The sequence below is a fragment of the Puma concolor genome, chromosome A2, assembly GCF_028749965.1.
Source record: "Puma concolor isolate L17-30 chromosome A2, mPumCon1.1.hap2, whole genome shotgun sequence".
Taxonomy (NCBI): Eukaryota; Metazoa; Chordata; class Mammalia; order Carnivora; family Felidae; genus Puma; species Puma concolor.
In genome coordinates this window covers 31,109,955-31,124,878 of record NC_141668.1, presented here as the reverse complement: position 1 = coordinate 31,124,878, position 14,924 = coordinate 31,109,955, and the positions used below count along the sequence as shown (strand labels likewise).

The 14,924-nt window shown below is 37.7% G+C and overlaps 1 protein-coding gene across 6 annotated transcripts in view; it reads left to right on the top strand.

Moving 5' to 3' along the window:
- CPED1 (cadherin like and PC-esterase domain containing 1) overlaps positions 1-14,924 on the top strand; it is a 278,325-nt gene that overhangs the window by 67,080 nt on the left and 196,321 nt on the right. For all 6 annotated transcript variants that reach the window (XM_086691526.1, XM_086691507.1, XM_086691516.1 and 3 more), the window contains exon 4: positions 4,220-4,295. In XM_086691526.1, the coding sequence (XP_086547652.1) occupies positions 4,220-4,295 (76 nt within the window). The remainder of the gene's footprint in view (positions 1-4,219; positions 4,296-14,924) is intronic.

Sequence of the window (14,924 nt, the reverse complement as noted above, 5' to 3'; positions counted from 1 at the left end):
GAAATACTGAAATGGCTCTTATTATAAAGCATTTGAACACATTTTCAGATGAATTTGATGGAATGATAATTGCATGGGAGAGACAAGGGGATAATGGCTCTTCTTGTCATTAGTCTCTTCCTTGTGAATGATACTGAACAGCTTCCAGAGAACATCTGAGTTCTGATAAAATAGAGACTGTTTGTACCGACCTAATGAAGAGAAAGAGAAGAAAAAGATATTGCTGTGAAGTTTGTGTTACTCTCGGTATTCATGAATGACCCGTCCCAATTTTTTCCCCTGTGTTCTTTCTTCCACACTTTGTAGTTATAAATAGTCCAACTCAAATGTCTCTCCTTAATGAGTTAATCGTATTACTGTAGTTTTAGTTTTAGTTTAAAAAAAATTTTTTTTTCACGTTTATTTATTTTTGGGACAGAGAGAGACAGAGCATGAACGGGGGAGGGGCAGAGAGAGAGGGAGACACAGAATCGGAAACAGGCTCCAGGCTCTGAGCCATCAGCCCAGAGCCCGACGTGGGGCTCGAACTCACGGACCGCGAGATCATGACCTGGCTGAAGTCGGACGCTTAACCGACTGCGCCACCCAGGCGCCCCATAGTTTTAGTTTATAAACACGTTCTAAATGTTTATAATTGATATACTGTTGTTCATATTAATTGAACTATGTCTCAAAATAAGAATGATTTTTTTTACTTTTGCTTCTCATAATCTGTAATAGAAACAATTTACATGTGGAATACTCACAGATTAGGATTGTGGAAGGTATGTGGGGATTGAAATCTTTCTAAATGCACATTTTCTTTTTCTCAGTTTGATCTCAGAAATATCCCAGGGCCCAAACATCATTCTCTTTATCATTTCCCTTATGTATTCTAACCCTTTCAAAGATATGGAAGGTTTTATGTCAAGAAAAATAGCAGCTTATATAAAACATACACACACATATAAGTGTACGTAAAGCATTCAAACCCAATGCAAAATCAGTGTATATTGAAAATAATTATTAGGGTGATAATGATGTACAGTGTAGACTCTTTAAGAGTAACAAATGTACCACTCTGGTGGGGTTGAAGTCAGCTAATCCAAATAAAATGTCATTGATGATGTTCCTTTTGACAATGATGGAAATCTTACATATTTTATGATGCACATAAAAAAATAAAAACCAAGCATGAAGATATAGAAGAGCATTATTAGGTTTAACAATAAAAATACATGGACTACATGTAATATAGTTGATTTGTTATAGCTATATGACCCATAGCCTTTGAATATGTTTCTTTCTTTGTGCCAAGTCATTCGGTTTAACTGCCCAGGTTGGTGCTATTACACAGAGTCAAACGGAAATGGTATTTCTGGTGTCACGTGTCACCTCGGTTATGTCATCTGCTGAGACTCTGTGTATTCTAAAGATGTGCTTTGGAGGAGGGAACACGGAAGAGGTCACTGGGTGGAGGAAGGGAAAGTAGAAAGCGGAAGCCTGGGAGCAGTTGCTTCCCTTGGCTTGGCTCTGCTTTCTTGAAGCGAATGCTTTGCTGATCCTGGGTCAGTTCATTCTTCTGACTGAAGGTCTCATATAGAAAGTCACCTCTCTGATAAGACGCAACAACCCGCACTTGTGTCTGAAATCTATGCAAGCTGTACTATGTCTTTGCAGCATCTTTGCAAATTCTTCTGGCCCATTAGTTCAGTTATGGTTGCCCATTGACTGGGACTCTTCTTTCAATTTGTAAAGGATGGGACAGCTCATCCAGGATATACCAGTGCTGACCAGCTGGCATAACAGCACTTTTGCTGTGAGCTCTTCAAAAAGTGCAAGAAAGTTTTAATCTGGACCTTGTCAATACATAACCTTTAATGATACTTACCTACTCACCCTGGGTGGCTCAGTCAGTTAAACCTCCGACTTCGGCTCAGGTCATGATCTCATGGTTCTTGGGTTTGAACCTGCATGGGGCTCTGTGCTGCCAGCTCAGAACCAGGAGCCTGCTGCAGAATCTGTGTCTCCTTCTCTCTCTGCCCCTTCTCCACGCACACACTCTCTCTCAAAAATAAATAAGCATTTAAAAAAATGATACTTAAAGCTACTTTTCTTTCTGGGTCCTTCCATTAAAGTTTCTATTTAGTCAGTAGCAACTGAGTGATTTTGCCTGGGGTGGGGAAAATGGTTCAAGTGTATTGACCTTTAAAGCTTTTGATGATCTAATTTAGAAAACTTCTTCTATTATCTTTAACAAACAAAAATCTAAAACAAACAAACAAAAAACCTTTATTATAGTTTCTCCATACTTTTGCAGTATTCTGCTTCTTCCCTCCAGCCTTTCTTAGGAAGTCTGAATTATGACCTTAAGGACTTTCTGAAAACCCTTCTTTGTTTTCCACGTTTAGTCTCTGAACCTTATCATTTTTAAGTTTGAGAAAGTAGACATGCCTAAAATCTGAAGTGTACTATACTTCTAGCCTTTGCCCCCACGCCCTGTGCCCTAAGAATGTAAGTGACTCAGACTTTGTTATCTTTGGAGACTTTCAAACTCGAGTATTTAACAATGTTGTTCCTGCAGATTCACAGGAGCTGGTTCTGCTGAAGCCCTGGCTTCATTTATACACAACGTGGGCTGAAGTTTACTGTTTGCTGAATAAATGAATAGAGTTAACGGGATTGCAGGAGTTGGAGAATGTTTTTTGCTTTTTGTTTTGTTTTTAATTTGTTGTCAAGTTAGCTAACATACAGTGTAGTCTTGGCTTCAGAAGTCTGTTCTCTGATTCATCACGTACATACAACACCCAGTGCCCATCCCAACAAGTGCCCTCCTCAATGCACATCTCCCATTTTCCCGGCCCCCATCAAAGGGTTGGAGGATGTTTAATCAACACACTATTTCAAAGCACTTTAAGAGAATCATTTCTTTGTAAAACTACAACTGATGGTTGAATTACTACTTCCTAAAAATCTTAGAGAAGCAGTGGAACTCAGAGACCAAAAGCTCTAAGTGCTTTATTTTACAAATGTAGAAATTGAAAACGAGAAGCAAAAGTGATGTGCTCAAAGTTACGATTCTGGGGGCGCCTGGATGGCGCAGTCGGTTAAGCGTCCGACTTCAACCAGGTCAAGATCTCGCGGTCCGTGAGTTCGAGCCGCGCGTCGGGCTCTGGGCTGATGGCTCAGAGCCTGGAGCCTGTTTCCGATTCTGTCTCCCTCTCTTTCTGCCCCTCCCCCGTTCATGCTCTGGCTCTCTCTGTCCCAAAAATAAATAAACGTTGAAAAAAAAATTAAAAAAAAAAAAAAAGTTACGATTCTGTTAACTGTCCTAAGTAGGACTGTAACTCATGTTTCTGGTTCTCCAACTGCAGCTGAGTTATTTTCATATAGCCTTGTCAGTAGAACACAGCGGAGAAACTACAATACTTGATTAGTTTAGAGTGAGTTGGAAAGTATTCAATAATTTCACAAAAATGAACCCGATTTTCAAGCTAATTTACCCTGATCTCTTTCTGTTGGTTTTAACAAGGCTTTGCCATTTGAGGCATTATATTTGGAATTTAGTTGATAATACCTAGATAATCAGTCTATGAATTCAGAAGAGAAGGACAGATTAAGCTTGTCTGTGTCTTTTCTTTATAAGTTAAAACGTATATTTGAATTTATGATAACTTCTATGAAGCTTTCTAAGAACAATTTTTTTTTAAGAATAGAATTTTGCAGTGACTGGATTTTATATCTGGAAGCAATAATGCCCTTCAATATGAAGGGAAGATTACATATTAAATTTTGAAACAGGATTAGCACTGAATTTCCCACTAAATGTCTGTGATTTAAATCAGCGAGGGCCTTTGGAACTTAAGAGTTTAGTTGACTTTGAGGTATGGTTGGTGCTATTTTCTGCCAAAGCAAAATTTGCAACTGTCAAGTTATTTGTGTTATTCTGTTTACCATAAGAATGCATCTATTTCCTTTTAGTTTTAGCACATATCATGGTTTTGAAATATATCAAGGTTTTCAAAAATATTCTCAAATTTCTAAGGGCAAGTTTTTGTTTGATGTTATCAAATAAACCATTTTATTATTCTGGATTTAAATGTTGACTTTCAGAGATTTGAAGGTAGGGTGTGGATGGAGTACACAGTAGTTCACGTCTATACCCTGTGAGTTTTTGCATTTTCTTTGCTTTAGCATTTATGAATGCCTAACTCACTAGAAGCTTTTTCATTCCTTGCAGGTAAACATATTACCAGAAATACAGCATCAGCTTTGCAGTAAAGAAGGATTATGTCAAATAATTAGAAGATTTCCAGGTAATCTTTAGTTTGCCTCCTTATGCATAAACATGTGAGATATGTAGCCTGCTTTAGCAGATACCAAATAATGAGATCTCAGATCCATATATTTAGCTCCTCTGTCTATCATTTCACTATCACAAATCTTCCAGAATCCACAAGGTTTTTGCCCATGGGGAGACCCTGATAAAAAGGAATACAAACACAACGTTGGTATTCTTTCTTTTAGTTTTGCCTTCTAACTTTTAAGGTGAATATTCCCTTCTTCCTTTGTGTTTTTCTTTAAAATCATTCTTGTTTTATTTTATTTTTTTATTTTTATTTTTTTTATTTTTAAAACCCACTTTTATTTTTTTCAATATATGAAATTTATTGTCAAATTGGTTTCTATACAACACCCAGTGCTCATCCCAAAAGGTGCCCTCCTCAATACCCATCACCCACCCTCCCCTCCCTCCCACCCCCAATCAACCTTCAGTTTGTTCTCAGTTTTTAAGAGTCTCTTATGCTTTGGCTCTCTCCCACTCTAACCTCTTTTTTTTTTTTTCCTTCCCCTCCCCCATGGGTTTCTGTTAAGTTTCTCAGGATCCACATAAGAGTGAAACCATATGGTATCTGTCTTTCTCTGTATGGCTTATTTCACTTAGCATCACACTTTGCTACAAAGGGCCATATTTCATTCTTTCTCATTGCCACGTAGTACTCCATTGTGTATATAAACCACAATTTCTTTATCCATTCATCAGTGGATGGACATTTAGGCTCTTTCCATAATTTGGCTATTGTTGAGAGTGCTGCTATGAACATTGGGGTACAAGTGCCCCTATGCATCAGTACTCCTGTATCCCTTGGGTAAATTCCTAGCAGTGCTATTGCTGGGTCATAGGGTAGGTCTATTTTTAATTTTCTGAGGAACCTCCACACTGTTTTCCAGAGTGGCTGCACCAATTTGCATTCCCACCAATAGTGCAAGAGGGTTCCCGTTTCTCCACATCCTCTCCAGCATCTATAGTCTCCTGATTTGTTCATTTTGGCCACTCTGACTGGCGTGAGGTGATATCTGAGTGTGGTTTTGATTTGTATTTCCCTGATGAGGAGCGACGTTGAGCATCTTTTCATGTGCCTGTTGGAATCCGGATGTCTTCTTTCTTGTTTTATTTTAAAAGCAATTATTATAATACTTCTTAATTATATAAAACTTGAGGTTTTAAAAATATATGTATTTCTTCATTATTAATTCTGATCTCAATAAATCTATTTCCTTTTTTTTTTTTTTTGAAATTCCCTGAATTTGCCTGTTTTACACAGGATACTGAATGAGTAAATTCTATACCTTGACAACATTAGTAATTTGGGACAAAAATTACCATATCTTTTCCTCATAGATTCCCAGGGTGAAAGAAAAATCAGATGGTCTATGAGTCTTCATAGATCAAATTATAGCTTACTTTAAAACCCATCAGTGAAAGGGTTTCTCAAATTTCTTGTTTAAAACCTATTTCATGCTATACAGCTTATGCCCCTAGAAAGTATTTCACTATGTAATTAAAATTTGGATCTGCATAGCTTCAATTCTATTTTTAAAAATTTAATTTGTGTTCTGGTGGAATCAGAAAACTGATATCTTATCTCATTGGGTTTTCCATGGGGTTTCTGCTTCCATACCAAAGATAAGCCACATTGGTATGTCCCATTGTAAAGACTAGTCTTCTGCTGTCATTTATTAAGGATTAAAATGTAGTAAAAATCAATCAAAAATTCAACTTTCAATTTAAGATACTTGCCTAAGATAAATAATAGTCGCATAAACTTGGTTTTATAGTTATTGTTTTATGTGGCAATTGTAACTGCCTCCATAATCTCTAAGTTTTGTTTTATTTTGTTTCCGTAAACTTCAGCTGGGTAGTTTTTATTTTATTTAAAAAATGTAATGTTTTTGTGAGATGCAAGTAAAGTAATTATTTCCATTAATATATTATTAGGAAGTATCTAGGAATCCTTTAGGGAATTTGAAAAAAAAATTTGTTTATATTTTTAACAGAGCCTACATATTATTAAAGTATGTTTTTCTTTGTTGCTACTTACATTTCCTTTTTTAAAAAAAATATAATTTATTGTCAAGTTAGCTAACATATAGTGTACACATGTGCTCTTGGCTTTGGGAGTAGAATCCCGTGATTCATCACTTACATACAACACCCAGTGCCCATCCCAACAAGTGCCCTCCTCAATAGCCATCACCCATTTTCACCTCCCCCTACAGCAACCCTCAGTTTGTTCTCTGTATTTAAGAGTCTCATATGGTTTGCCTCCCTCTCTGTTTATAACTATGTTTTTCCCTTCCCTTCCTCCATGGTCTTCTGTTAAGTTTCTCACATTCCACATTATGAGTGAAAACATGATATTTGTCTTTCTCTGACAGACTTATCTCACCCTAGCATAGTACCCTCCAGTTCCATCCATGTTGCTGCAAATGGCAAGATTTCATTCTTTTTCATTGCCAAGTAGTATTCCATTGTATATATAAACCACATCTTCTTTATCCATTCATCAGTTGATGGACATTTGGGCTCTTTCCATAATTTGGCTCTTATTGATAGTGCTGCTGTAAACATTGGGGTACATGTGCCCCTATGAATCAGAGCTCCTGTATCCTTTGGATAAATTCCTAGTAGTGCTATTGCTGGGTCATAGGGTAATTCTATTTTTAATTTTTTTGAGGAAACTCCACACTGTTTCCTAGAGTGGCTGCACCAGTTTGCATTCCCACCAAAAGTGCAAGAAGGTTCCCCTTTCTCCATATTCTCACCAACATCTATTATTTCCTGAGTTGTTAATTTTAGCCACTCTGACCTGTATGAGGTGGTATCTAAACGTGGTTTTGATATGTATTTCCCTGCTGATGAGCAATGTTGAGCATTTTTTCATACGCTTATTAGTCATCTGGATGTCTTCTTTGAAAAATTGTCTATTCATGTCTTCTATCCATTTCTTCACTGGATTATTTGATTATTTTGGGGGTGGTTGTTGAGTTTGGTAAATTCTTTATAGATTTTGTCATTTGCAAGTATGTTCTCCCATTCTGTCGGTTGCCTTTTAGTTTTGTTGATTGTTTCCTTTGTCGTGAGAAGATTTTCATCTTGATGAGGTCCCAATAGTTCATTTTTGCTTTTATTTCTCTTGCTTTTGGAGACGTGTCGAGTAAGAAGTTGCTGTGGCTGAAGTCAAAGAGGTTGTTGACTGTTTTCTCCTCTAGGATTGTGATGGTTACCCGTCTCACATTTAGGTCTTTCATGCATTTTGAGTTTATTTTTGTGTATGGTGTAAGAAGGTGGTCCAGTTTCATTCTTTTGCATGTTGCTGTCCAGTTCTCCCAGCACCATTTGTTAAAAAGACTGTCTTTTTTCCATTGGATACTCTTTCCTGCTTTGTCAAAGATTAGTTGGCCATACATTTGTAGGTACAATTCTGGACTAGTCACATTTCAAAATGATAGATTCAAAATATTAAGTTTCTTGGGGCGCCTGGGTGGCTCAGTCAGTTGAGTGTCCGACTTCGGCTCAGGTCTTGATCTCATGGTTTGTGAGTTTGAGCACTGCATCAGGCAGAGCCCACTTCAGATCCTCTGTCCCCTTTCTCTCTGCCCCTTCCCTGCTCACATTCTCTCTCTCAATAAATAAAACATTAACTAAAAAACATTAAGTTTCTTTAGCATTGGAGTTAGCAGAACATGTAGAATCATAGGACTAAAAGCTCATTTATACCCAGAAATTAGTTATCACTTTAAAAACACTTGCCAAACAACTCTTACACAAGTTTATATTTTATATTTTGCTTCCATACAATTAAGAAGTTTTTTTTTTGTTTTTTTGTTTTTTTTTATTGTTGAGAGACAGAGAGAGAGCATGAGCAGGGGAAGAGCAGAGACAGAGAGGGAGACACAGAATCCAAAGCAGGCTCCAGGCTTTGAACTATCAGCAAGCACAAAGCCTGATGTGGAGCTCAAACTCATGAACTGTGAGATCATGACCTGAGCCAAATTCAGACTCTTAACCAACTGAGTCACCCAGGTGCCCTACAATTAAGAGGTTTTTAACTGTCTCCATTTGCTTTAAATATTACTTTTTCCTCAAGAACATCTATAGGCTCTAGAAATATGTAGTCCTTTCACTACGACATCTAGTGTTTTAGTTTTCTATTTATCTCTGTGACTAACAGGATAATTTCATGGAATATATAGCCTTTTAAGTAAAATTATTTCTCCTATCATGTTATCTTTCTTTAGCTGAAGATAATTTTCTTAGATGTATAGCTTTAAAGGACAGCATGTAAGTTCACAGCATTAATTTCTGACTTAAACTTTATAATCAATAGCTTTTGTTATAGACTGTTGCTATGAATATACACTATGTAGTATAAACCCTGTATTCACAAGACTGAAAACATTCTATTTGTTGTCAATACTGAATATTTAATATTGAATAGATTAGATAACAACGTGTCTATGTCAGTACCTAAATATACACTACTATTAAAGAGGTAAGATAGTGAAACTAAACAAACTACTTTATAATTTAGCCATTTTACTTAAAGCCAAAATGTCCTGTGCCGTTTTAGGCTGTTTCCTTTGGAGGTAGACAAAACACAAATTTGTGACACCAGAGATTTAACTCTGCCAACTATTAGCTCTGTGATTCAGAGGTTGTTCATTTTTTGTTTGTTTGTTTGCTTTTTAATCTATAAAGTGAGGATAATGAAACCCATTTCATAAGTTTAATTTAAAAAATATAGTAGTTCCTATTATCTATGTGTGTGTGTATAATTTGATTTGAATAATAAAGCATATTATATATTATACCTGACACATAATGCTCAAGTAATGGTAAATGGATCATCCTAGATGCAAAAAATCAAACAACACACCTCACAGTGTTTAATATTTTTTTCTCTTTATATGATTGATTATCACTCTGATTTTATGTTTCTGGCAAAAACTGTGAAGGGTCTGAGATTTCCCCCTATTTCCAAGCTCACAAGTGAGCCTGCCACTGTTTCCCAAGCACTGGCAAAAGACATGAGACTCCTGGGTCAGAGACAAACGACTTTATTATTTACAGCAATAGCAGTAGGCAGACTAGCAGCATTTGCACTGGTTCACTGAATCCCAGTTCCCACAGGGTGATGTGAAGAGAGCTAGGTGACACTTGTATACTTAGTGGTTTGCGTTTCAGTAGAGCAGCTCTGAGCTTAGGGAGTTTGAATGTTTTATAATGGGCAGTGAGCATGCCTGCCCTTTGCTCCAGAGAGAGATATTATTTTTGTTATACTGGACAAAACCTTCTCTTTTTTCCATCATCTCTATCTTTCAATTCTATCTACTATATAAATATCTTTGAAAAGATAGTTCAGAACAAAGATAATCAGTGCCTCTGTTCGCAAAATGTACAGAAATGTGAAAGATGCATGGAGAAGTGTCTCCCAACAGTTTCAGAGAATACCGGACAAATTCTAGCTCTGAAGCTTAATCAGTGTATACTTCTGAGCAAGACTTAAAGCCGAGTTGTGCTTCGGTTTTCTTGCCTATGAAAATACAATGTTTGGCAATGAATAATAATGCTGAGATTCCATGATTCTGCTATACCTTTTTTTTCATTAAAACATGATGTCCTGGGCTTTATCTTAAGCAGTAGGCAGATACAGGGATGCTAAGAGAGGAGAGAAGATCATCTGGATGGATGTAGCTGGAACCCTGCACATGTGGCAGGACAGAGTTTGGGCCAGAGGTAGAGGAGTGATTGAAGACAGCATGTAAGACTAACACAGTCTGTTCCGTTCCATAGTCAAACTGAATGTACCTGCCATTAGACTTGTGACTCACTTTAAAAGTCACAAATCCATGGGATTTTATTGGCTAGCACAGAGATTTATTTTTACCTTGGCATTTAAATGCTTTGCCTTTTGGGGAAAGAAGGTTTCATAACTTTTAGTTGGCCCAGAGTTCTGGTTAATGTTTTTTGTTGCTTTTTAGTAAGCTTTTTTTTTTTTTTTTTTTTTTTTTAGATAAAAAGGATTTCTTTCCCATATTTGAAATAGAGACACAAAGCAAAACATCAGAGAAAGGTTTTACTTGGGTTCTGAGTTGTTGTTTTTGTTCTTTTTTACGCAGCATCACCACCCAATAAGCCCTGGTTAGAAGTGTGCCAGATTTTTGTCCATTACTTGTTCTTTCCAGTAGTTTTACCTCACCCCTGAGCATTGGCATTCACGGGAAGCTTGAAATGGTAGTACCCAGACTTGATGCAAAGGTAGCATTTTGAACACTTTAGGACCTGTGTCCTCATTTTTATAATGTGTGGGTACAGAAAGAGAAAGGAAAACGATACAAAATTAATCTTTTGTTGTATCTAAAGAAGACTGGACTTTAAAATATCATAGATGTGGGGCACCTGGATGGCTCAGTCAACTAAGCGTCCGACTTTGGCTCAGGTCATGATCTCACAGTTTGTGAGTTCGAGCCCATGTCAGGCTCTGTGCTGACAGCCCAGAGCCTGGAGCCTGCTTTGGATTCCGTGTCTCCCTCTCTCTCTGTCCCTCCTTTGTTTGCACTCCGTCTTGCTCTTTCTCAAAAATAAATAAAAACACTAAAAAAATATTTTTAATCATAGATGTTTACTACCAAATGTAAAACATAGGTTCCAAATAACATAATTGAAATTATTTTTAAACATTGATCAATAACCTGATGATTGATTTTAATACTCCAGGTCTAAAAATTCCTATTTGTTATATGATGTCAGTGGAATATCATCAGGGAAACAGGTAGCTTAGCTTGGATTTAAATGAAGCAACATGGAAATTGTGAATGCTTAATACCGCTTGAGGATTTTTATTGCTTTCATTTTTTTCCTCCCCTCTGCTATAACTTGGAGGAATACTGTCCTTCAAACAAGAATACAAAAAGTGAGAACATTCCCATTAGTAAAGACTGGGGACTTGTCTCTTCAAGGCAATCAGGCAAACTTTCAGAGAAAGGCCAGTTTGCTTATTCTCTGTCCTCTCAAACGCTGACACCCCTTCTCTGTGTCTCCTGTGTGTTCCTTCATGTTTCTGCCTTTCCAAAGACTTCCATCTCCTGTCCTATACATGATTGTTTCCTTTATGCAAAACATTCTTTCCCCAAGTAAAACTCATCTCTTTAGTATGACTGACTTCAGCTAGGTGATAGCAGAAAGTAAGCTGATGGAACTAATTCAGACTAAATTACACCCTCACCCCGGTCATAAGCCTCTTAGATGTATTTGCATTTTTATAAAAGAAGCTTGCAAAGCCAATGAATTTCTAATTGGTAGAATTTCTGGAAGTGCACTTAAATTCCCATTCACTTCATCTGTAAGCCGTCCACTTGCAAAGCTACTTGGATCCGTCTACTTTCTCTGTCTCTACCATGACCAGTCTAGTTCAAGCCAACATTCTCTCATAAACTGCCCCTTCCTTTCTTGCCCCTGAAAAATCCACTCCATTACCGAGACTAAAGCCAGAGTTATCTTCCCCCATCCTTTTCATAAATAAAAACAAGTTTATTAGACCTCCTCAGAGCAATTTATCTAGGGACTAAACAGTGAGGCCTAGGTAACTGGCTTTCTGATGCTCTGACTTGATCCCAGGTTAGATTTTATGTAGAAGAAAAGTCCCACACCCAAATGTTGTCAGGGACCTGGGATGTGACTTAAATAAATTCATAGCAAATTCAGCAGCTTGAGAGGTCAGATAACCGACACATTTTCAGATTTGGCCTGTCATCAAATTTATAGACTCTTTAAGCCATTTGGTCTCCCAGAAGAGAAGAGGAGGTGAAGACGTGGACAAGTACCAGGCAGTACCATGTGGCATCACCCAGATGTACCTCAGTAATGTTGCAGTGTTGGAAACTTAGGGGAAGTTCCCTCCTGTGTCTCACCCCTGCAAGATCCAGATCCCATGCGGTGATCCTTCTTCTCTCACCCTCTGATCCCTACACTTGTCTATGCTCCTCCCCTTTGGCACGTGTTTGCATTTTCCTAAACTCTTTGTGATTCCAGCTTCCATTTTCCTCACAGAACTTTGCTAACCCCTGAGAACAATGACGCTGGGTTGTCTGCTAAAAAAAACCTTAATCTCGGGAGCTGGGAGGGATCCTCAGCATCTCTTCGCTCCTTCTCCTTACTGTCATCTATTGACATTCTGATCATTCAACATATTCCGTAAGGAAATTGTCACCCAGTTTAACTTCTTCCTCTCCACTTCAGATATGCCAGCATTCCTGTCAGTTTTGATGTCCATACCAATGACCTTTCATTGTCCTAACCTCGCAGCTCTTTGATGTTATCAAGCCATGACCTTCATTTCTAATCAACTTTAGCCTCCAAGTACTGTAGACTTCGTCAGCAGCTTGCATCACGCAGCACTACCCCATCTTTGAAAGCTTACTGATTCACGACTTTATAATCAGTCTTCCTGGTGTTTTCACTTCTTCAGTGCCAGAGGCTGAAACCTCAAATGACACTTTTAGTATTCTTAATTCTACTTCTTTCTTTAAGTCTGTCAGCCATTTTTGGTCATAATTCCTTTCTTACCAAGGCTAGACCCCTTAGTCTGCCACTTGAAATATTTCTCTACAAGCACTTGCAACATTGTATTTTTCTTCCACACCAGTCCTTAAGGCAATTATATAAAAATCTCTTAACCTGACTTATCTGCTTCTACACAACAAACACTGGAGAAAATCATAGGAGTTTGCTGTGTTTTTGTTTTGTTTTGTTTTGTTTGTTGTTGTTTTTTTTTCCTGAGGATGTCTTCCTCACTTGCTAAAATGGAAAAAAAAAATCATACTACTTTGCAATTGTCAGCTCAACCACCACCACAGCTGGCTGGTGGCCCCTGAAGCAGCCTGTCCTAATTTCTCTCTAAAATACTTATGAAAACACACACACACACACACACACACACACACACACAAATTTAAAAACTGTTCCTAGCATGTGCATTGCAGATATAGGAGGACTTTCCATGCATTGTAAGGCTGATGGAAGTAAATTGTCATTCTTAATTTTGTATTGATAGAGAAGATCCTCTTCGTCCTTGGTTATGATGTATTTCAAAAGAAAAGTGAGCAGAATGTGTTGATGGTTTGGATGGGTTTGTAAAAGAATATCTGCTGCGGTTTTAGCCAGCCATCAGTTGGGCTAAACACACTAGATACCAGGAATGGAGCTTAATCTGTCATTCAGCTTTAGGTTCCAGAAAATTCAAGTGGGAAGTCAAGGGCACATTCCTTCCAAATTAAGCATATTGTTTTTAAAATGAAAAAAAAGTATAAAGAGGAAAATAAATATCTTGGATTCACTAACCCAGAAATAATTACTGGGAACATTTTTGTGTGTTTTGTTACTCGAGAGTACCTTCCAAGTGAAGTCTACCCAATTTTTTGAGGTAAATTTATACTTTCTTTCCTCTGTGTTCCTATTGTACCATGTGAAAACCTCCATTATAGTCACCTCACATTGTATCTTAATTGCATCTGTATGTGTTTGTCTTCCCACAAGGACTGAGTGTCCCTGAGGGCAGGACCTTACTTCTCACTTCTCAAGTTCAGTACATGGTCGTAGTTCCTGGTATATAACAGCCACTCTAGTGTTTTTAAATTAGAGACTGGAGAGGATGTTAATGGAGGGTATCAGTGTTGTGAAAAGAGAGCCCTACCCATCATCAGGGGGTCTTGGCAAAGCTTAGACAGATTTATCCCTTTACCCATTATGAGCTCAATATTAAGTTGGTACTTTGGGGCAAAGGACAGGGGCAGGCAAATTTGAAAATACTGTTGCAGTCCACCAAGATAGAATTACCCATTTTAAGTAATAAGGCATTTGCACTTGTGAAAGAACTAGAGAACTGTTATACTATTACACATGTGCAAGGCAGAAAGATACCAATAAATTACATAAGGCAGCTTCATCTTCTAGGGGATCACCACTGCAGCCAAAAGACTCACACCTCATTGCTTTCTAAAAGGACAAGCTTAACACTTTATCACACTGTTGACTGATCATTCATGCAGGATACGCGTGGACGTGTTCTTCCCTTGGGTAGGCTCCTGTTTGCATACCACTGCAACCCAAAAGTCTTTAAGTATTTGTTCTCCACTTGTTTAGAATAGAAGCTAAGTGCTGACTTCCAGAATGATGGAGAAGGAAGATAATAGTAAGAGCTCTCTCTTTCCTATGCAGTAAGGTTTTAGTACTTCTTATAGATCAGCTCTCTGGATAGTTTTCTTCATCTTAATGGTTCAACATTCAGAGTAGAGGAAATACAATACTTCTTGCTGACTATTGTGCTTCAGCACTTATTCTCCATGGATCCTGTGAAAGTAAGGGTGTCTGAGATATGGCCAGAACATCTAAATCAGAAAGAAAGAGCATTGATCTAGATTGCAGTGAATGTTAGGTGGATTATTTTTCTTTTTAAATCTCTAAACCTTAAAGAAAAATCTCAGAAACCTTATTTAACAAAGAAATGGAGCTGCTCTGATCGATAATGGGTAGGATCCTACTCTCTTCATCCTTCCCTTTGTTCTTTTTTTTCATCCTCTTGGTGGCCCCTAGAAGCAACTTC